This window comes from Toxotes jaculatrix, chromosome 5 (genome assembly GCF_017976425.1).
Source record: "Toxotes jaculatrix isolate fToxJac2 chromosome 5, fToxJac2.pri, whole genome shotgun sequence".
Taxonomy (NCBI): domain Eukaryota; kingdom Metazoa; phylum Chordata; class Actinopteri; family Toxotidae; genus Toxotes; species Toxotes jaculatrix.
The window spans coordinates 19825392-19846136 of NC_054398.1; the positions used below are offsets into that span (position 1 = coordinate 19825392).

The window sequence follows — 20745 nt, forward strand, 5'->3', positions numbered from 1 at the left end:
TGTTGAAACCTGAGTGGCTGCCGAAAGCTTTGATGGATATATGACATTTTACTAGGGCATGAATGTACCTGCAGAATGCATGCATGTGTATGTGTGTGTGTGTGTGTGCGTGCGTGCGTGCGTGCGTGCGTGCGTGCGTGCGTGTGTGTGTGTGTGTGTGTGTGAGTCTACTGGCCAGCTGTCTAACAATAGACTGACCGGCCATAGGGTGCTATAGTCACATGAGTAAGAAGGGCTGGACTATGTATCCTTGATGCCCAACCTGTTTGTGAAGCTCAAGGTGCTGAAGTCTGTCGCTCCTTCTGTCTGGGTCACAGGTAAGGACGCTCTCATGTCAGTACTTTAGATTAAAGCCTCGTTTATAGAAAATATGTCTGGATTCTCAAGTTGCTGAATAAAAGAGTAGTTCTCATTTTATAAATATTTTCACTGCCTGTGCTCAGGATATTTTAAAGCCACATTCAGCATGTTAGAGAAATTTCTTCATGTCCCTGTTTCAGTTTTTTCTCACTACAACAAAGTTTTCTGCTGTTTGAAACAAATGTGACTTAAGTATAACACAAAGAGTGAGATCACTTGCTATTTGCTAATCTAGATTTGTTACCTACAGTAAACTCACCCTGTTCTGACACAACATAAATAAAAGGGTTACTTAAATACAATTTTGAGGTTGTTCCATATGATAGTATTTTACTTTTTAAATTTACTTTGTGCTTCACCAAAATAATCTGACAGCTGTAGTCAGACAATAAACATTACACGTATCCTGCTCTGGCCCAAAATAGACTAAATAGGTGTAGAGTAATAATTGATGTAAGTGAGTATATTTACTTGAACACTGTATGAGCAATTCAAAGTTCTTCACTTGAGTATTTCCATTTTGAGTTTCGACTTCACACGCAAATTTCAGTAGGAATATTATACTTTTTCTTTCACTTAAATGATGTTACAGCTGCAGTAACTGTCAATGATGACCTTTCAGATCATAAGTTTACATGTTTAAAAACACATGAGGCATGAACTTACTTTTTTTGTTCTTAAACATAATTAGCTGCTATATTTTTGGATGTGTTACTTTTACTTGTGTGTGTTAATCATGAAACTGCACCTGTTGTTACAGTAAAAGATAATAATAAATAAAGGAAAACTCCTGCCACAGTGAGCTGAGATATTTGGGTCAATACCAACACTCAGTGTAAACTGTGTGATCTGTTGCCATCTCATCCTCTGCTGTGTTGTTCAATGATCAGAAATGTTTGCCGGTCTAAAAATAGACTGATAGGGATCCATTTTACAGAGCTCATCTATAACAAAATGTCTGACACGGAAGAAGTCATGGAGGAGGAAGTTCAGTATGTAATCATTTTTATACTTTTTACTGTATTTGTCCATTAATTGCAATATTTTTTTGTAGAATTGATTTAGTAAATGCATCATGATAAATTAAATGGTTTTATTTTTTTTGTTAAATGATTTATTTTTTTCTTTTGTCAATGCTGCTGTTCTGCTGCTGTTGAAGGGAGGGAGAAGGTAAGAACGTTGCATCTGTTCTTGTTTTTATATATCACTTTTCATTTCCAAACATTTTACTGATCATTCATGGCCCTGCTCTTCAGCACAAGATGAGGCAACAGGTGATAATTCTTTTAATGCTTTTCCTCTTTTCTTATACCTTTTTAAATGTAAATGACTTTTTAAATATATATACATTCCACTCACTTGTCAGTTCATTCATATTGGCTTCTGTTTTCTTTCCCTTGTCTCAGATGAGTCAAAGCCCAAGCCTAAGTAAGCATCTTAACTCTCCTTTAGTTAAGCAAGTAAAACAGCACTTAATGCAGATCATACAATAATAATAATAATAACTGTTCATATCTGCAGGTTCATGACAAATATAACAGCCCCAAAGATCCCCGATGGTGAAAAAGTGGATTTTGATGTGAGTTGATCTCACTGAGTGCCCACTTCTTGATAGAATCATCAGTTTGGCAAAGAACAGACACAGTTCTAACAGTGTCTGACCCTGATTTGATGGCAGGACATCCACAGGAAGCGTCAGGAGAAAGATCTGTCTGAGCTGCAGTCTCTGATCGAAGCTCACTTCATCCAGAGGAAGAAAGAGGAGGAGGAGCTCATTGCTCTCGTCAACAGGATCGTGAGTGTGTCAGTTGTACAAGAATCCTTCTTGATGATTCTTCTGGTGATCCAAGTCACCATGACTGTGGACGTGGACGTGTTTCTTTTACAGGAGAAGCGTCGAGCAGAAAGAGCAGAGCAGCAGAGGATCAGGGCAGAGAGAGAGAAGGAGAGGCAGGCCAGACTTGCGGTATGATCTCAGTGTTCAACTCACAACCTCACACTACAGTTTATAACATCAAACAACATGAAGACATCAGTTCCTCCTATAACTGTTTCACCCATGCTGGCATGCAGGAGGAGAAGGAGCGTAAGGAGCTGGAGGAGCAGCGCAAGAAGCAGGATGAGGACGCCAAGAAGAAGAAGGCACTCTCAAACATGACCCAGCAGTACAGTGCTGGACAAAAGGTCATTTAACTTCCACCAGTACATTCACACAAGTATTTAAGCCCAATTCTTTAAACTTCACCACAATTACTTAACAACTTTAGTTACTATTTTATTTTAATCTGCAGATTAAATTACCCAACAAAATATGATGATCTGTCACCTTGACCAACTAAAACATTAAAATGCTACTTACACACTATAAATACATCAGTAAACATAATGCAGTAATAAGTATTATATAGTGTGTTATAATATAACAATCACAGAAGAGTTAGTGCTGAACTTGCAATGGAGTATGACTCCTACTTCAGTAAGGGATTTGATTTCTTCTTTAGTATAATAGAGTTTTCATAATTAAAAAAAGTTTCCATTTCTTTCACTGAGGAAACAGATTTTAGTTTGACTTATTTGTCTTTTACTATTTAATCAAAACAGAGTGACAACAGAAGAGGAGGCAAGAAACAAACCGAGAGGGAGAAGAAGAAGAAGATCCTGGCTGAACGCAGGAAGCCTCTCAATATTGATCATCTGGGCGAGGATAAACTCAAGTAAGATGGAGCTGTGCAGCGTTTCATGTATATTTGAACACTGGCTCAAAGTCTGCACTCATGTTAACGCAGAGATAAACCCATAAATTCCATTTTTTTTTTGCACATGGCCACTCCTAACGTAACCTTTGATGGGTTCTTGTTCTGTGTTCAGAGAGAAGGCCAACGAGCTGTGGCAGTGGCTGATGGGGCTGGAGGCTGAGAAGTTTGATCTCAGTGAGAAACTCAAAAGACAGAAATATGATGTAAGTCATTCAACACACAGCAGGAACGTACCTAATTTAAAAGATTCTACAACAGTGATGTACCTACTAACAAAACAAGTAGGTCTCCCCCTTTTGTGATGGAAATTACACAAAACGCAACATTTGAAAGTCACCTGGAGCCAACTATTGTTCTGATTATTTGAATTCAATCCATTTTAAATCCACTTTCAGTCATTTAAAAGAAATCACAGGCATTATTTTAGAAATTACCTCAATGTGAGGCAGTCTTTGATATATCTTGTCCATAGTGTAGGGACAACAATCAACAGAAACAGTTTCTTTTCTGTAATTAGGGCTCCTTTGTTGTTTTAGTGTTGTAGTTTCTCAGGGAAAATGTCTGATTTAAGTCAAAACTGTACCAAGTAGAATTAAAGCTGGTCTTTTAAGGTCAAAGAGAAATGTTAGCAACCTCTACTGGACATGTCAGGTATCCTGTGTCTTTTTTTTTAAAGCTTAACATGGTTTATGCTTCCTTTCAGATTAACCAGCTTCTTACCCGAGTCCAGGATCACCAGAAGTAAGTACAGAAACCCCTGAGTGGGTTTATTCTTGATTCACTTTAAGGCAAGATCCTGGTCTCGTCTCTATTTTGATTTCTTAGTTTGTTCATCACCTTCTCTTAATCCATCTCTTCTGGTTTTGGGTTCTTTACAAGGAGTTTTGGAGACTATGTAAATAGCTACTTCTTTTCACATTATGCCAGTCCATATTGCTTTTCACATTTTCTTCTGGTTATAGTCATAAAATGGATTAGGGATCACAGAAGACAATCCTTTATTTTATTACGTTCTTTGCCACCCTGCCTCAGGCCTATTGTCCATTTCCATTTTATTCAAAGTATCACTGCATGCAAATGCGCTTGTAAATTTATCTTGTAAAATCTATTTATAGTGCATCTCGCCAGTTCTGCTCAGTTACTCAGTAGAGCGAACTGGAATGTAAGTGATTATCACACATGACACATGAAAGCAAACAAAAACAACAGCCCCAGAGAAACTGCAGAATTATTGATGACTTATCTCTGAGACATTTGTAATCTCACTAGCAAGACAAATTCTGTACCATATTGTTCTAATTTCTATTTTTCCAAAACTGTGGCAAAGCACACGTCTTTAGCAGAGATGATTTCCACTTGAAACTTCACGGATTTTATTTACACATCATCTTAAGTGATAACATGCTTAATGAAGTTTGGTTGGGATTTCTGTTTTTACCATCAGTGCTCTGTAAGCCAAGATACACTTTATTCACAGATTTGTTGGTTAAATTGCTGAATGCTACTATTAAACGACCTCCACTTGTCCTAAAAGTCGCTGTCTGTTGTGCTTTTCATTTCAGTGCCAAAGGTCGTGGCAAGGGCAAGATGGGCGGCCGGCTGAGGTAAAGCAGCTGCCAGACGAGGACGAGGCAAACCGAGAAACCAGTGATTGGCCCTCGTGTCTGTTGTGTGTGTATTCAATGTTCTGTTATGTTGGCTTACATGTCCATTATCATGATATCGAAACAATAAATAAGTCATTACATCCACTCTGCTGCCTCGCCTCAAACTATGCAGATTGTCTGTTTCTGTGTAATTTTGTCCAACATAGGAAAAGGAGAAAACATTTATACAATCAGTCAGTAACGCCTCCCTGAAGGTCCTGAAACCTCCGAAAAGAGAATTTACGGAGTAAGGACATGTAAACACAGGGACAAATATGGATCTAATTATGCATTGTTCCATGTCTACATAAAAATAATACTGTACCATGAAACAGAAAAAAAATGTGTATTTATAAAAAAATGTGTAAAAATGGTTGGGTAGTTCAACAATAAAATCTCTAAATCAAGTGCATCTCTTTGGAAAAAATAGTAGTGGAGTGAGCACATTACTTTTGCCAGCACCTAATGAAAGAACTGACATGATAGGGAGAGCATCTTACATGTTGTAGCATGTGTTTTTCATTCTTAGCTTTAATTCAAAACTACATTAAGAGCAGACAATCCTCAGCAAGGCTCCACATAGTGGTGATGCATAACATTATCTATATATTTATTGTTTTAATTACATAAGAAAAAATATAACAATTGCAGGACAGGAGCATGTGTGATGCCGATGGTGATATGTACTGCCCTTCATTAAATCCAAGTCCTTACTGTACATTAAAACTATGTTTAGATATACACATATCCACACCAGTGCATTTTCAGGTTGTTTGTCTCTGTAGTCTGAGAAGGGGGGGGGGTGGATGGTCCTTAAGGGATGAGGGTCCATGTGGGATGAAGAGAGCCTGCTGAAGAGCGGCTGCCCTCACCACAGGTGGGTTTCTCTGATCTCTGCTATCACTTGGCTGGCTTTCTGCAACGCCTGCAGGCAGGAATGAAAAAAATATGAGGAAAACTCTCTTATTTTTATACCTGTTATACAGTGTGACTGATACCGGAGCTTGTTGTGATCCAAAGCGACACTTGACAAATCTGTCACCTTGAGCATGTCAGCAGCCTCATTGCGTCTCTGAGCCATGTCCTCGGACTCTGTCAGCAGGTCGTCCAGCAGGACTGTCTTGTATAACTGACCCACCAGCTCACTCTGCAGGCAGTCCTTCACATGGTTTACCAGGAAGTGCATCACTGCCTTCGGTACACTGAGGCAACAGCAGCAGAGGAAGAGATGGTAAAACACATAAGAAGGGACCAATCATGGCAATATTTCAAAAATATTATCAGGGTAGGTGGAAAAAAACAAAAAACAAACAAGTAAGGACATTTAAATGTGTACCTGTCTTGAATATTTTTTCGTACGATAAGAAAGTATGACTTGATGAGTCTCTCGATAACTTCGCAGTCCCTCTGCTCCCGAGCAGACAACTTCCTGGACACTGGAACAGGCTGAGAATGAAAAGGCACCAAATTCACTTGTCAGTGACGCACTAAGTGGGATGTGAGAAGAGAAATGAATATATAAACAACAGAATAAGAGCAAAGCAAACTCAATTTTGTGTCATGGAGTTGAACATACTGCAACACTGCTGCTGAACAATTAATGACTCTCCTACATAGAATTTTTGATGAATTACCACAATTTCAGCAATACAACTCCATTTTACTAATTATTATATATCTGTATCTACAAAGCTCAAAAATTAATATAACAATAGATCTGCCTGTCTCTCGTCACCTGGCTTGTTAGTTTCAGGGAATCAGGGATAGAATTCTGTTTTGGGAAAAAGTTGTTTTCGCACACGCTGTTGTTCTTGCTATCTAACAATAACCTCTTAAATAAGATTTCCCAAAGCCTTTGACGACCTCCCAATCTGTGATAAGACAATATTCCAACAGAGCAACAAAGGTTCACTTAGTTTTGTATAAATAAAATCAGCATATACCAAACAAGTTGGATTACATTTTCTAAACTACAATATAAAAATTGCACATGCTTCCATTTGTTAGTGAAATTATTTTATTGTGCAGTATTTTGAAGCTATCTGCCATCATGACACTTTTACCTACCACATCTAGGAGGTTGACAGCGTGGCCCTTCTGTGGGCTCGCAGGAAGTGGATTTAGGGACCTGTCGCCAGCTGAGCCCTCCTCTCCCTTCTTCAACATGCCCCTCCAGTTCCCCGTCCCACCGTCTGTCTGCTCATTGACAGAGACGCTCTGACCGGCTGCTGCCTACAGGTATTAGAGAGAGGGACAGGGGGTGAGGATGTGCGAGGTATCCTGGTCAGGAACATAAGTAAATGTTTGTTAATTTACACTTTTAAAATAAGTAACATGCCATAGGCCTCCTGTAACTTCATCCAAACTTTTTTATTCTTGAGTTAAAACTGAACAAGCAACAAGATTAACTGACAGGCAAAAGTTACACAACCCAGGCTTAGGATTGGGTGATATGATGATATATATCATGATGTATCATGAATTCTGATCTAACAGAATTCTGAAAATGACTGGTGCTGGTATCAGATTTACCACATCAACCAAAAACAGTCACAAACATTCTCACCTGCTTTTTTTTCCCACCATAATACACCACATTCCAAATTATTATGCAAATGACAATGATTTTTCTCCCAATGATAATAGTTTTTTTTTTAAACTGTTCCAAATTATTACACACAGTTTCAAAACATTTTATAGATTGTAAAGAACTGAAAATGGTCATTTGTTGAATTTGCAGCATTAGGAGGTCATATTTACTAATCAAAAGCTATTTCAATCAAAAACATCTCATAACAGGTCAAGTTACATTTTAGAATAGGACCCCTTATTTGATAGCAGCTTCACAATTCTTGCATCCATTGAACTTGTAAGTTTTTGTAGAGTTTCTGCTTGAATTTCTTTGTAGGATGTCAGAAAGAAATTCAAGAGAGAGCTGGTCGGCCCCTAAAAGGTTCCGGCCCAAAACATGACTCTGCCACCTCCTTGCTGACATCGCAGCCTTGTTGGGACATGGTGGCCATCCACCAACCATCCACTACTCCATCTATCTGGACCATCCAGGGTTGCACGGCACTCATCAGTGAACAAGACTGTTTGAAAATTAGTCTTCATGTATTTCTGGGCCCACTGCAGCCGTTTCTGCTTGCCAGCATTGTTTAGGGGTGGCCGAATAGAAGGTTTATGCATAACTGCAAGCCTCTGGAGGGTCCTACATCTTGATGTTCGAGGGACTCCAGAAGCAGCTTCAAATACCTGTTTGCTGCTTTGTAATGGCATTTTAGCAGCTGCTCTCTTAATCCGATGTATTTGTCTGGCAGAAACCTTCCTCATTGTGCCTTTATCTGCATGAACCCGTGTGTGCTCTGAATCAGCCACAGATCTCTTAACAATACAATGATCACGCTTAAGTTTTCATGAAATATGCAAAGTTTTCATACCTTGTCCAAGGCATTCAACTATTTCCCACTTTTCAGCAGCAGAGATCCCTTTTTCTTTCCCATATTGCTTGAAAATGTTTGTCTGCTTAATAATGTGGAACGCCCTTCTTCAGTAGCTTTTCCTTTAATTGGGCTCACCTGGCAAACTAATTATCACAGGTGTCTGAGATTGATTTCAGCGATCCAAAGAGCCCTGAGACACAATACCATCCATGAGTTTAATGAGTTTAAACAAAACATTTTATCTTTATGACACTTAAATACAATTTGCATAATAATTTGGAACGCAGTGTATATAATGTTTTGTTATAAAATTGCATGTAGCATGATAGAAAATTTTGTCCATATCACCCTCCCCTACCAAACTAAGTAAGGTTTTTCTTCATTTTAAAATACATGCCAATTGAGTCGTGAGGTTGGGGTCGTCCTGTTTCTTCTATCAGAGCATCTACCGGCATGCAGGAAAAAAAAGGGGTTAAATACACAACACAGAGTGAAGATCAAAGGTCAGATCAGTTGAGGGAGAAATTGTCCCTCAAACTCGGCTGCATTTTCAGGACACTCAAGACCCAACAGCCCTGCAAACAGGGGTTTGGGTGAATTCAGAGGAATGCAGGACTTTAAAATGTAATGATGCCAGAAAGGGCTTGGAGGTGGGCAGAGGTTAAACGTGGGCAGGCAGTGATTGAACGAGACACACCTTGGTGACCTCGCCCTCGGGGGCAGGAGGCTCAGTTGGGGAGAGAGATTGCCCACCTGGGCCTTTAAGGGACTAAAGAAAGGAAGAAAAGGGTGGACAGAAAACTGACAGAAGCTACAAGTATAGGTGCACAGGAACGTTACATAATGCGACGATAATCACTGCGTTAAAGAGGAATTCGGAAGGTGGTTAACAGTGGTTGAATATCCGTTAAAGCCTGTTACAAGAAAACAGAAGAACAGTGACTTTCATAGAGGAAGACTGTACCTTGTCTCTGGGGACAGCAGAGGGCAGGTCTCTCATTCTGTTGCGTCTCTGCTCCTATGAAAACAAAAGTTTGACAAATGTACAACAGCCAAAGAGAGAATGTTTTCAGTTTCATGATCAACCTGAGACTCTTGTTGAGAAATACAAAACAATACATTTAATTCATGTATTATATGAAGTCAGCTTGCAGGAGTTTAACTGTGTCTCTGAGTAGAAGCTAATTTCTTACTTCTATGTTATTGTTCATGAGGCCGCAGGCATCAGCAAAGTCAGGGTGCTTTGTGTTGATGTAGGCCAGCTCAATGGCAACAAGGTTATGAACCTGAAAAGAAATTCAGCACATTCATTAATCAGATGAGGGTGTGAATAAACCTGAAAAATGCTCAGTGGTGTTTTTGGTGAGCAGGCCCTGACCATTTCATTGGTGACGGGGAGTCTCTTCCTAAGTAATGAGGTGACCACTTCTACTATGGCATCGTGGAGCTTTGGAAACCTCAGCAACTCCTGCAGAGATAAACAATCGCCATCATTTCGTCATAAAGACACTGCAGTTTTGTGTACTTACAGCATATAAGTGTGCTTTAGCTTTAATGCTATGTATAGATGAGCTCGTTTCTCACCTGTGTGCTGTAGTTGCTGCAGTGTTGGATGATTCTCTGCATCTCCTCATGAACCAGCTCCACACAGCGAAGACTGGGCTCCTCCAGACGCTTAACCTGCCGCTTCACGAGCAACTCAAACGAAACCTCAGGCACGAATAAAGCAGGCCTCGGGCCCTGTCAACAACAACGAAACTGTAAGTCTTAAGAAGAGTGCGGTTTAAAATACAGAGATTACAAGTTAGAGAGCCAGCAGAAACCCACCGTTGCATTTCTGATTGCTGTGAGCACATCGATGGTTGTCAGACCACCCAGAGGGTCGACTGACTCCAAGGTGCGACCAAATGTCTCATGAAATATATAACAGATTCTGGCTCCACCACATCTGGAAAAAAAAGAGGGGAAACTTCATTAAACATACAAGCAGACTTTGATCCGTCAAGAGAATATAGATTCTAGCACCGCTTAGTGGTGTATGATGGTAAATGCACTTCAGAGAGTTGTGTAACTCACAGCTCAGCTGTCTCAATGTACTTGGCCGTGCCCTCTATGGTGTTGCAGTACTCTGCAGCAAACTTGGTGATGAGCTGCAGCAGCGTGGCGCTCTTGTCATCGACAGGTTCACCATAGCTGTTGAGTAAAGACTGGTACTGGGCTGCCAGCACGTTGATCCTCGTCTTTAGCTCGGGAAGGCAGTCTCTGATGTGGTGCATCAGCAACCTACGGCATTGAAAAAGAAAACAGATGTGACTCTCATATATTCCATAATGTCAGGTTGTGAGATATTTAGATCAATAACCAACTCAGATAATATATATATTTTTTGACATAAGAAAATTATTTAATTAAAAATCTCACTAGTACATAAATTGATACCTGTTCAATGTTCTAGCCAAATATTTGGTTCCATTTCTGTTTGCGAGGGAGGGGTACTTCTTTTGTAGGAAGGCATATTCATCACGGATAGCATCTGCCACCAATTTCTTCTGATTGATATCAAGCTGACTCCTAAAAAAAATGAACAAAAATAAAAAAAAACAAACAAAAATCATGAAAGTATGTCAGGTGAACATCAACAAACATCAATCCCAGATATTCAGCGGTGACCATGACATATGAGTGCAGTGTTACCTGTTGACAACTCCAATAATGCCCAGTTTGACAGGAATGACTCTGCCCATCAATATGTCCATGGCATCTGTGCCGGCATCCATCAGATCCAGCTTGGTCACCACCGCTAGCGTCCTCCTACCTAAACACACAGACAGATACACAGATGGCTACAAAACCACTGCTGTGGCAAGGATGGCAAAGAGTACATCAGAGGGAATAAAGTAGAGAAGAGTAAAAGCCAGAAGCAAAGAAAGAAGAATGAGGCCAGTTACCATCAGGGTCAACCTCACGGGCCACTTTAAGGGCCTCTGAGGTTGCCATGTCTGTGTTGGCAGCAGTCACAGCCAGGATGATGGAGTTGGGGTTTGAGATGTACTTGAGGATCAGTTCTCTGATCTGGACCTCGATGTCTTTGGGCTGGTCTCCCACAGGCACCTGTTTTAACAAACACACACTGATTTCAAACCATGACAGGGTTTCTGGAGAGTTCATGAAATTAAATGTGTCAGTGCTTCCAGAGCTGTATCAAACAATAATTCTTAGTAATGTTATTAATCAATTCATGTGGCCTGGATCCAGTTAAATGAAAACTGATGGGAGGACTAACCAATACATTTTTTATTAGTTTAAACTGCCATTCGCCCATGAGCCAGGCACTGAATCCATGCTTTTTAAGACATTCTGAGACCTGCACACATCCTGTACAAAACCAATGTGCAGTATCACTTTGTTTGAACATTGGGAAGCAAAAGGAGAAACCTATCTCACCTTTGTAATACCAGGAAGATCCACCAGTGTGAGGTTCACGACGTGTGGTGAGAAGATTTTCAGGTGAATTGGCTCATCGCTGATACCCTGAGGAAAAACAATACAGAACTCACTTTTACAGACTGATTTTGGTAGAGTCAAAACCTCAGGTTAATGATGATATTCAAGATTATCCAGCTCCTCCTTGGATATCATTTCATGCCTGGCAAGTTTTGATGTTCCCTCTTAATAGGTGTAATTAGCATACCTTGTTATTGCCTGAAATTCTTTCTGTTTCTGCTTCAATTTCTTGCCTGATCTCCTCAAAGTCTGTGTAGATCTGAAAGAAACATCCATATAAACAGTAGTTCTTGATATTCTTACAACAACACAGAGTGACAAAAAAAATAGGACATGACAGGGATAATTTACAAAGAAACATTTCCCAAGGCGTCCTGTTTTGTGTCATAAGGCTATCGCCACATCATAAGGGTGTCTTTGTTTAAACATTTAGAACTAAGTGGAGCTCAAGAAGAAAGAAATTCAGCTTTGGAGGACATTTACCCTACAGCCATGTTAATATTTTTAGCTGCTGAGACGGTGTGTGCCTGCTCTCATTACAAATTATAGATACTGCTGTTGGAAACATTCTGAAAAAGAATCACTGTAGCTAATCCATAAATGCCAGTGAATCAACAGAGGATCCAGAAGGAGGGTATATTGTGATCAGACCCAGGTTATCAAATATTCAGATGTTTCTATATACAGAACAGCAGTGGTGGAAGACTCCATTGAGAGTATTGTTTACTAGTCTTACCTTGTTTTTGGTGTGTAGGAATTTGCCCCATTCCTCTCCATCGATGCCTGCGGAAGTACAAAGTTGAGGACAGATGTTTCGGTTACTGATGAGACAGATGTGGCCTTCAGATCAGTGTTACTATTTTTACTGCTTATCTGTTAAATCTCAGTCTCAAGGGAGGATTTTTCTCTGTTGGCAAGGACGGAATGGAAAAAATCTTCAGCCAAAGACCCACAGCTGAAGAGTTTTTCACAAACAAAACAAAACAGTGGAACAACTGTTGTTTTCAAACAACAATGATGGAAGTAAATTATAGCTTAAAGCAAAAAAGCATGTGCATTTTGGGAAGCGGAGACCTAGAGACTACTAGAAACAGTATTTCAGAAACAAAGTAATTACTTCAGCTGCAATAATTAACACTGCAACAAAAAACAAGGAAACAACCTCACAAGGGTGAAGTCTGTTAGTCATCTTAGAGGAAGCTGGTATTTGAGGACACTGCAGGTGCTCTTTGAGGAAGTTGTAAATAGTGTGTAACTAAGCACAAAATGATTATTTTCAACAGAAATTTGCTACGTTTCCTTGTCTAACTTTCACTGACAGAGACCAGCCTAAATGGAGGGCATAAACCAAATAAAGTGAAGCCACATGGTTTGGCAGCTTTGGAGGAGCTACACAAATACAAGGCAGGATGGAGCAGAATGGGCAAAAGAGGGGGAAGGGGGTGTTATGTAATACACAAACACAGTAAGAAATAGAACAAGGAAAAGGGGACCTCTGTAAAGGCGTCCATTTTTCTTGGATTCTGTGGTTAAAGAGAGACGACAGGAGACAAAAGGGTTAGCCTGGCTATCTGCAGCTCCTGCATGACACTCTGCAGCAATGCAGAGTCACTGAGGCAATTCCCCGGAAAAATCTTTAAGTATACACAGGATCTTGGCACATTTTACTCCCCTGTTCTTTTCACTCAGAAATGGAAGATATCGTTGCGTAACTCTGAGTTAAAGTACTATTGCTTTCATATCTTTCAATCTGCTAAAGGTTAAATGCTATATTTCCTGATGAGAGAGGAAATGAAAACACCTGAATATGCAAAGTGCATATACAATATACTGCATAAATATAAAAATACTGACTCCCCAAATAGCTTCATTTGTTGAATAAGTTAATACTTAAAGAACTCCATGAAAACCAAACAACACCAAAGATACAGAAGAAGCAGAGGTCAAGTGTGGAAGTGATGTTACCATTCTCCTCACTGGTTTTCCTGCGGTCCTCTGCGTCGATGTGCACAAGCTGTAGGATGAGGGGCCGGCGTGTGACGATGCCAGTGCCGCGTGGCAGGATGTCCCTACCCACCAGGCTCTCTAAAACAGAACTCTTCCCACTGCTCTGTGGACAATAAAAACAACATCATAAACAAAACCAAGAATATAAGACTAGAGACTGAAGTCTGTGTGACTCACTGTGTAGAGAAATCACGTCCTCAGACTGACTATATTGGACATTATTGGTCTGTTATCAGTGCATCAACTTATACAGGAGCTCAGGAGCGTGAACTGTATTTGACTGGAGGAACAAAGTCCAAATTTAGCTCCCTGCTAAGGCGGTACTACTTTTGGATGGCCCAAGGACTGTCAGGGGCAGCTGTTGGCAGCTGCTGAGCGTCACTTATTGGTCGAACACAATTGTGTGTGCCACTAAGCCCACCTATAGCGTTTCTTGTTCATTGACGTGTGGTAGAGTAACCCCTAATGAGATCTGGTGAGCTGAAATACCTCTCTTGGCTCACTTGGCTACCAGATTATTCTTTAATGAACTGGTCCTAACTTCCTCAGTAGGAGACAAAAGCTAAAACTGTAAGAACTTACTTCTCCTGTAGATATAAATCTAATGCTGTTTCGACAGCTATAGGTGGGCCTAATTACTAATTAGATATGAGAGAAATAAAAATTATTAATACTTGGAACCTAGTATCGGTTACAGCTGTCCTTAACTAAAGGCCTTTGCAGATCTGAGCCTTTGTTGAGCCATGGCAAGGACAAACTTAACATATTAGACATTTAAAACATCCTTTGGCTTGTTTTGTCTCACTGTAATGCCCTCAGACGCCTGCCAAAAGGTCTGAGACGGTCACATCCTATTAGCCAGCCAGTAAAAGCAAACGTGTTAGACAAAACCTGACACTTTAAACCAATTAGGCCCCAATGTGTACAGAAGGTAGTTAGGTGGTCAGGGTGAAACTGTATTAGAGAAGGGAGGCATTGATTCATGTTTACGGTGCTGCTGAACTGTGCTGCGTTATACTGAAAGGTGTTTGTAGTAATTTGCTCATCGCATTTATATTAACAAAGGTAGACTAAATAAATAAACTACATGTAATAAAATATGTCTATCAACAAAACCGATCATTTCAACCTTTGTTAAGTTGTGATTTATTGCATTGGTTTCAGTTAGATGGGGTGGGCTGCATCTAATAATATGTTTTATTGTCACCAAAATTTTATGATAATGACTTTACTAGCATGTACGACAAAGAATCTGATGCATTTGACAAGCTGGAGCAAGCAAATGTTCGGCATGCTTGCATCACAAATATCTGCAGTTCAACAATCAAAACAGCTGCTGATCAATCAACTAACTGATCAGTCGGGCTAACTGCTTCAGCTCCAGTTAGATATACATAATAAACTTAAAACTTAGTGTAGGTTGTTATGCTGTATGCATGAATGGAAGATATATTTAAAGTCACAAATCAAGTTTTCCCATTCAGACAGATGCTCAGTAGTGCAAATGGTATGAGAAGAGGAATGTGTTTATGCTTAAAGCTGAAACGATTAATTGATCAGGTGATTGACAGAAGAATAATCGTCGACTATTTTGATAACAGATCAATCATTTCAGTAATTTTTCAAGCAAAAATTATGAAAAACTCAAAATATTTGCAGATTAGATTGAGAGAACTCAATAATACAAAACGGGAAAATTTTCTTTATGTTTCACATACTAAACAATAAACGTCATCGTAAAAAAAATGATCACCAGATAAATTAGCAATGAAATCCTTAGTAGCAGCCCTATTGCAGTGTAACAATCTAAATCTAATGAAGTTGAAGACAATCAGACTTTGATTTTAAGATAGTGATCTGGAGGTTATACTTGCTTGTCTCCTAACTGTCAGCCCAAACAATGAGTTTATATGTCAGATCACATGTAGCTAATGCTAACTTTGCCGCTAGTTGACTAGTCCACTTAGATGAAAAAAAGGCGAAATTTATGTAAAGCCAGTCTAAACTTTTATGTGTGGTATACTCGCACGAAACTGAAAGAAAGGCCACGGTGCAGATATGAGAAGTAGCCAAAACAATTAGTTGGCGCAGGCTAACTAAGTTGCTAGCATTTAAGCAGAGTGACGTTTCTCACCTGAGTTCCCACAACAACTATCTGCGGCAGTTGAATTATATCTGCGCCGACCGTGTTAAATACATCCTGCAGTTTGTTTATGACAGGTATAAGGGCCTCCATTAGCGTCGATACTTCTCCCGACCTGTCAAAAAGACAACTTTCTTCAACCTGCCACACACGGGTACAAAGTCATTCAATGTCCCTCAGCTAAAGCTACTGGCGTCTCTTTGGATCTACGAACAACTGCGCAAACAGTTGCTCGGTGTTGTTGCATTATGGGAGTTTGAGTTCACTGGAGTCCAGCTCAACAGTCCAGTGTTGCAGAGTTAAAAATTTTTTAAAACTACATTTCCTACGTGTGACATCATACCCGTGTTGAACCAATGAAAAGAAAGAGGATTATTTTTCCTCTACGCAACAGTAACCAAGGTGAGGACCAAAATATTTACATGGCATGTTAATGAATGAAATGCATATATTTATGACCTCACTTATTTTATAGCTTAGCTTTAGGAAAATAAACTGGCTTCATCGTAACTTTACTGACAAGTAACCTAAGCATCACCAGAGCTGTGTTTCAAGCAAAACAACACATTCTTATACTACAAAATGTTCATTAAACATGGAATCCACCAGATTGTGGAGTCACAGGCTGTCTCTACATTTAAATTTTAGGCATTTTTGCTGATTCTCTTATCCAAAGTGTGAAATGAACACAACAGTCTCGTTCTGACATGACATAAAAAATGTGCAGTAAGAAGGAATCTCTATATTCTCTGCATTTTATTTATTCCAGACACATTCTTTAAAACAAACACACCTACCCGGAAATGTATACAAAATTAAAAGTGCGGTTGGATATTTTTGCAACAATGTCAATACAAGAAATAAATATTGCACACCACAATGTCAAAGGGGAATGTCACTGTACTTAGTTTACAAGAATGAGGTATCACATGATATGTTAGGAAAAATTTCATCTTCTACAGTATGTGTTTCATCAATTAGTCAAGTGCAGAATCTCAATGTTTGCTGGTACATACATAAAATAGTTTCTTCAGTTTTGTACTGCAGTATTCTTACACTTGATCTTACTCCAAAAATATATACAATATATTTTACACAGCAGTATACCATTTGCAATAAAAACTGGAAGCTGTATTTTACCATTTTTTTTAAATACAAAATATGATGACTAGTGGAATTAGTTGTCATAAAACCCCCTACTACATACTGCTTATGGTTCAAGTGGTCCACTGCCAATTCATTTACACATCAGTCAAGAGTTTTTCAATACCTACATTTCAGGAAATGTGGTTTAATTTCATATAGTGAAACTGTAAATCCATATTAAATGTCCAACATTTAAAAGTAAAGAGCATGATTTAATTAAATGTAGAAATTAAACCTGTGGCTTTTCCTTGTTCTAAACTGAAACAGTTTGGGCAAAATACAACATTAAGAGTTTCACACCTGGTTGAATTTATTGCAGGTCTGTCTGAGCTACTTTGAATAAAACGTGAGTCAGAAACATTTTTAAATTCATGGATACATCTTCCCTAATTATACTTTATATTTAAGGGGTATTTAGAAGTCTCTCATAATTACTGCTTGAGATTTGGCAAGACTGGCACTGTAGAGTACACATATTCCAACAAGATGTAGTACAAACTCAAAAATACACACTGAACACCCCGACATGTGCAGGGCCCTGGGTTTTTGTTGACATTGCTCCCCATTTTACAACCATAAGCAAAACCCCACTGGATGCTATTGTCTCTGCCTTTAGCTTTAGTTGAGACTTACAATAGCAGAACCTATACAAAAGAAACTAATAACTGTACAAAAACAGAGTGGTAGATGAACTAGCTGTGAACCGACACATGCATTTGTGTGCCAGGATTGTTTTATTTCTTAAAACATTAAAATTAACAATGTCTTCAAAATCGATTATCAAAAGAAGGTGCTTGAAAAAATACTGGCAAAATACTCTCTATCAGCTTACTTCAACAAGAAGTGAAAAACTACTACAATCATTTACAAGTCCTTGAGCACACACACAGGAAAAAGCTTGAACAAAACATAGCTTATTTATATTTAGACCTAAGCTAAGTAAACTGTGTAGTCAGTGCTTGTCATTCTGTGCCTGAATGTCAGTTCTCAATATCACAGTTCAAATTTCACAGCATTTGAACCAAGTGGCTTTCTGTTACCTGATACAACAGTACTGTTGTATCAATCGCTGTATGATAATTCTGGAGGAAGCCGTATCCCCTTAAGGCAGTTTTAAGCATTAAGTCACTTTACATTGCATCTTAAGGTGCAGTGCAGTCTGTGTACGTGGTTACCATATTTCCTCTGCGCTGTGTTACTGTTCTACAGTGTTGTTTTGATGCACCATGAAACCTGTTTTCAGTCTGTTTGGTGTGCCTGTCAAAGGTAAACATTCTCTCTATGTCTTCAAACATGTCATCAAAGATACCTGCTCCAAAACCTCCTTGAAAGTGTCTCTTGTGTCTGTTGTGGGACTCCTTGTAGGACCTGGAGTGTTCATCAAAGTGTCTTCGGTGACGGGCATGCCTGTTCTGGCTGTAGATGTCAAAGTCCTTGAATATGTCATCAAACTTGAAGCTGAAAGGTTGGTGGGCACCCTGTCTATGTCTGCCTTGAGTCTCCCCAGTGAAGTATGCAGAGGTGTCACCAAACTGGTTGTATTCTCTTCTTCTGGTTTCATCTGATAAAGTTTCATAAGCTGCATGTGACAAAGAGAGACAAGTGTCAGTCAACGCTGGAGACGTTTAGCACTGTATCTCATCAGCATTTTCAAAATATATGGCTACAATTATGAGTTACAAGGAGTGACTAAACATGAACATCCAACTTCATGATTTGAAATTGAAAGAGGCTAAACGAGATTCTAATCTGCATGTTGTATTAGTAATAAAATGACTATTTCAGTGTGTAAGGAAACAATGAATTTTTACACATCCAAACAACCCCAAAAAGAAACTGTCAACTGTACCTTCAGCAATTTCCCTGAATCTCACTTCAGCATCTGGGCTCTTGTTCTTATCAGGGTGATATTTCATTGCAAGCTTGTGGAAAGCCTTTTTTATCTGTCGCTCAGTGGCATCTTTAGGCACTCCTAGTATATCATAGTAGTCCTTCTTGGCAAGTATCAGCTCCGTTATCATGAGGATGCACACTGCAAACGTTACAGCGGACTGTGCTGTAGCCATGGCTCTGACGTCACCTGGATTAAAGAAAGAAAATTATCAAAATGTTTGATGGATGCAATGAAGCAAAGGAGTGGTAACTGGTACTAACACATCTGAAGAAAAGCAAGGCACCTTACCATGTGGCTGCCTTGCAGGTAAAATGTTGCAAAATGCTGAAGTTAGCTTACGATTAGGCAGTTAAGGGAAAAGTTCTCCATTTTCTTGCGCCACGTATTGTTGTGAAAGGGTGTTAGACATCCTACTTAAAGTCTCAATGCTGTCTGAAACTCAGTTCCAGATCTGCGAATATTTCTGAAAGTAAATATGACAATTTCACAGCTTTTTCTCCATCCAGACAACTGGTAATAGACCAAGTCAAACTTTAGCTAACGTTACATTCACACTTAACAAACCTCTTCTGGATTAACAAATCGAGTCTTTGTAGAAACTATTTTTTAAAGAGACATTTTTTGTGTATTCATTGACATAATAAAGGTCTTTAGTTTCTCCTGGTTGATCTAGTACAGATTTAACAAGTCTACATATAGTTTTTGAGCTAGATCTGGTCTGATGTGGTATATACTGATTGATCTAATACAGATTAAGGGGGAAAGCAGTGAGATCGAAATTTTCTTTTGCTACATTAAAGAGAAAGGGGTTTAATAAACCTGATAAAACTGTCACAAGCTTTGGCTTAGTCCAGTCCAGATCTGAAAAGTCTGAGAATAGTGGTTTTGCATTTATCTAGTATATAGATTGGTCTGCTCCTCGGATCTCATCTAAGTCGACGTTAACGTTACACGTTCCGCTCTGTCATCACAGACATCACTCCTAATGTTAGCTAACGGTGCTAACACAACCTACCGCCCATATATTCTCTTCTTTCCTAGGTTCACCTACCTTTTTTTAGGTTTGATAGGAGAGCTGGTTCTGTTTCACTTACACTGCCTAGGAAATGTTTAACCAATGTTAAACATGACAGTGTTGAGTTGTGAGTGTTATCGAAGGACAGTCGTTAGGAGCAGCATCGTTTCCATTTCTTCTTCGATCCTTTCGCTGCATCAGCGTGAACTCACACTGAATGTTGGTTCGCTTCTGCCCTCTATCGGTCAATGCTGTTAACATTCCCCTCTCAACTGACCGATAGTGACCCTGGTGTTGATGGTAGTGTTGTGTGAAAGAAGTACTCAGATCCTGAAGTGAAGAATTTTAAATAGGACATTGCTGTTCGTTGTTCTCTTACTTCTATTGTTACTTGTTCAATAACTTTTAGTATATATGTATATATAATGTATGTAGCTGTGCTTTTCAAAATAAATAAATATGTATTAATATTATACTATACACACAGTGAGGCATCGTATTTTATTTGTATTAAGTAATAATGTGATTCTAACTTTTGAGTAAGGAGTATGTCATCACATTTCCAAGTGCCCGCGTAGCGCTACATTTGTTATTTTCTGAGTCCCGCGTGATGCACAGGAGGGTGGGGACCCATTTCTAACATTGAGCACTGACTCCGCCTGTCCGGACGAAGTTCGGCGTACGCCAGTTATTAATTAAAGTTAATCCTCTGCTACAGTTTCCCGGTGGGGAGAATTAGCCCAGCCAATCAACAGACTCCATTTAAAGGACCAAGGGACAGACAGCCAATTGCAGAAGACATGAAGTGTCACGTGATCATTGTTTTCTTCT

The 20745-nt window shown here is 39.3% G+C and overlaps 3 protein-coding genes across 13 annotated transcripts; 1 reads left to right on the plus strand and 2 right to left on the minus strand.

Annotated features, from left to right (window-relative positions):
- The first annotated feature begins 215 nt into the window (after window positions 1–215).
- tnnt2d (troponin T2d, cardiac) lies at window positions 216–4867 on the plus strand. Of its 2 annotated transcripts, XM_041037658.1 has the most exons (13): window positions 216–317; window positions 1298–1352; window positions 1520–1530; window positions 1617–1634; window positions 1767–1788; window positions 1882–1939; window positions 2039–2155; window positions 2249–2326; window positions 2434–2544; window positions 2962–3074; window positions 3229–3319; window positions 3820–3857; window positions 4679–4867. In XM_041037658.1, exons 1-13 carry the CDS (start codon window positions 254–256, stop codon window positions 4722–4724), a joined length of 822 nt encoding a protein of 273 aa, XP_040893592.1. In that variant the 5' UTR covers window positions 216–253; the 3' UTR covers window positions 4725–4867. The 2 variants fall into 2 exon arrangements, with proteins under 2 accessions (XP_040893592.1, XP_040893593.1); XM_041037659.1 differs by lacking the exon at window positions 1617–1634.
- Window positions 4868–4954: 87 nt separating this feature from the next.
- dnm1l (dynamin 1-like) lies at window positions 4955–16064 on the minus strand. 5 transcript variants are annotated; one of them, XM_041037652.1, is made up of 20 exons: window positions 15851–16064; window positions 13675–13819; window positions 13203–13232; window positions 12446–12492; window positions 11897–11968; window positions 11650–11736; window positions 11154–11316; window positions 10900–11020; window positions 10645–10776; window positions 10282–10488; window positions 10033–10153; window positions 9790–9945; window positions 9584–9673; window positions 9399–9491; window positions 9170–9223; window positions 8903–8974; window positions 6830–6994; window positions 6099–6208; window positions 5805–5964; window positions 4955–5687 (listed from the first exon to the last, which is right to left on the minus strand). In XM_041037652.1, the coding sequence occupies exons 1-20, from the start codon at window positions 15950–15952 to the stop codon at window positions 5631–5633; spliced, it is 2184 nt and encodes a 727-aa protein (XP_040893586.1). In that variant the 5' UTR covers window positions 15953–16064; the 3' UTR covers window positions 4955–5630. The 5 variants fall into 5 exon arrangements, with proteins under 5 accessions (XP_040893586.1, XP_040893587.1, XP_040893588.1 ...); XM_041037653.1 differs by lacking the exon at window positions 13203–13232; XM_041037654.1 differs by lacking the exon at window positions 8903–8974.
- Window positions 16065–16596: 532 nt separating this feature from the next.
- Window positions 16597–20110, minus strand: dnajb9a (DnaJ heat shock protein family (Hsp40) member B9a). Of its 6 annotated transcripts, none has more exons than XM_041039331.1 (3): window positions 19954–20110; window positions 18855–19087; window positions 16597–18584 (listed from the first exon to the last, which is right to left on the minus strand). In XM_041039331.1, the coding sequence occupies exons 2-3, from the start codon at window positions 19069–19071 to the stop codon at window positions 18148–18150; spliced, it is 654 nt and encodes a 217-aa protein (XP_040895265.1). In that variant the 5' UTR covers window positions 19072–19087; window positions 19954–20110; the 3' UTR covers window positions 16597–18147. The 6 variants fall into 6 exon arrangements, with proteins under 6 accessions (XP_040895265.1, XP_040895264.1, XP_040895268.1 ...); XM_041039330.1 differs by having other exon boundaries at window positions 18855–19085; window positions 19951–20110; XM_041039334.1 differs by having other exon boundaries at window positions 18855–19085; window positions 19994–20095.
- Window positions 20111–20745: the final 635 nt, after the last annotated feature.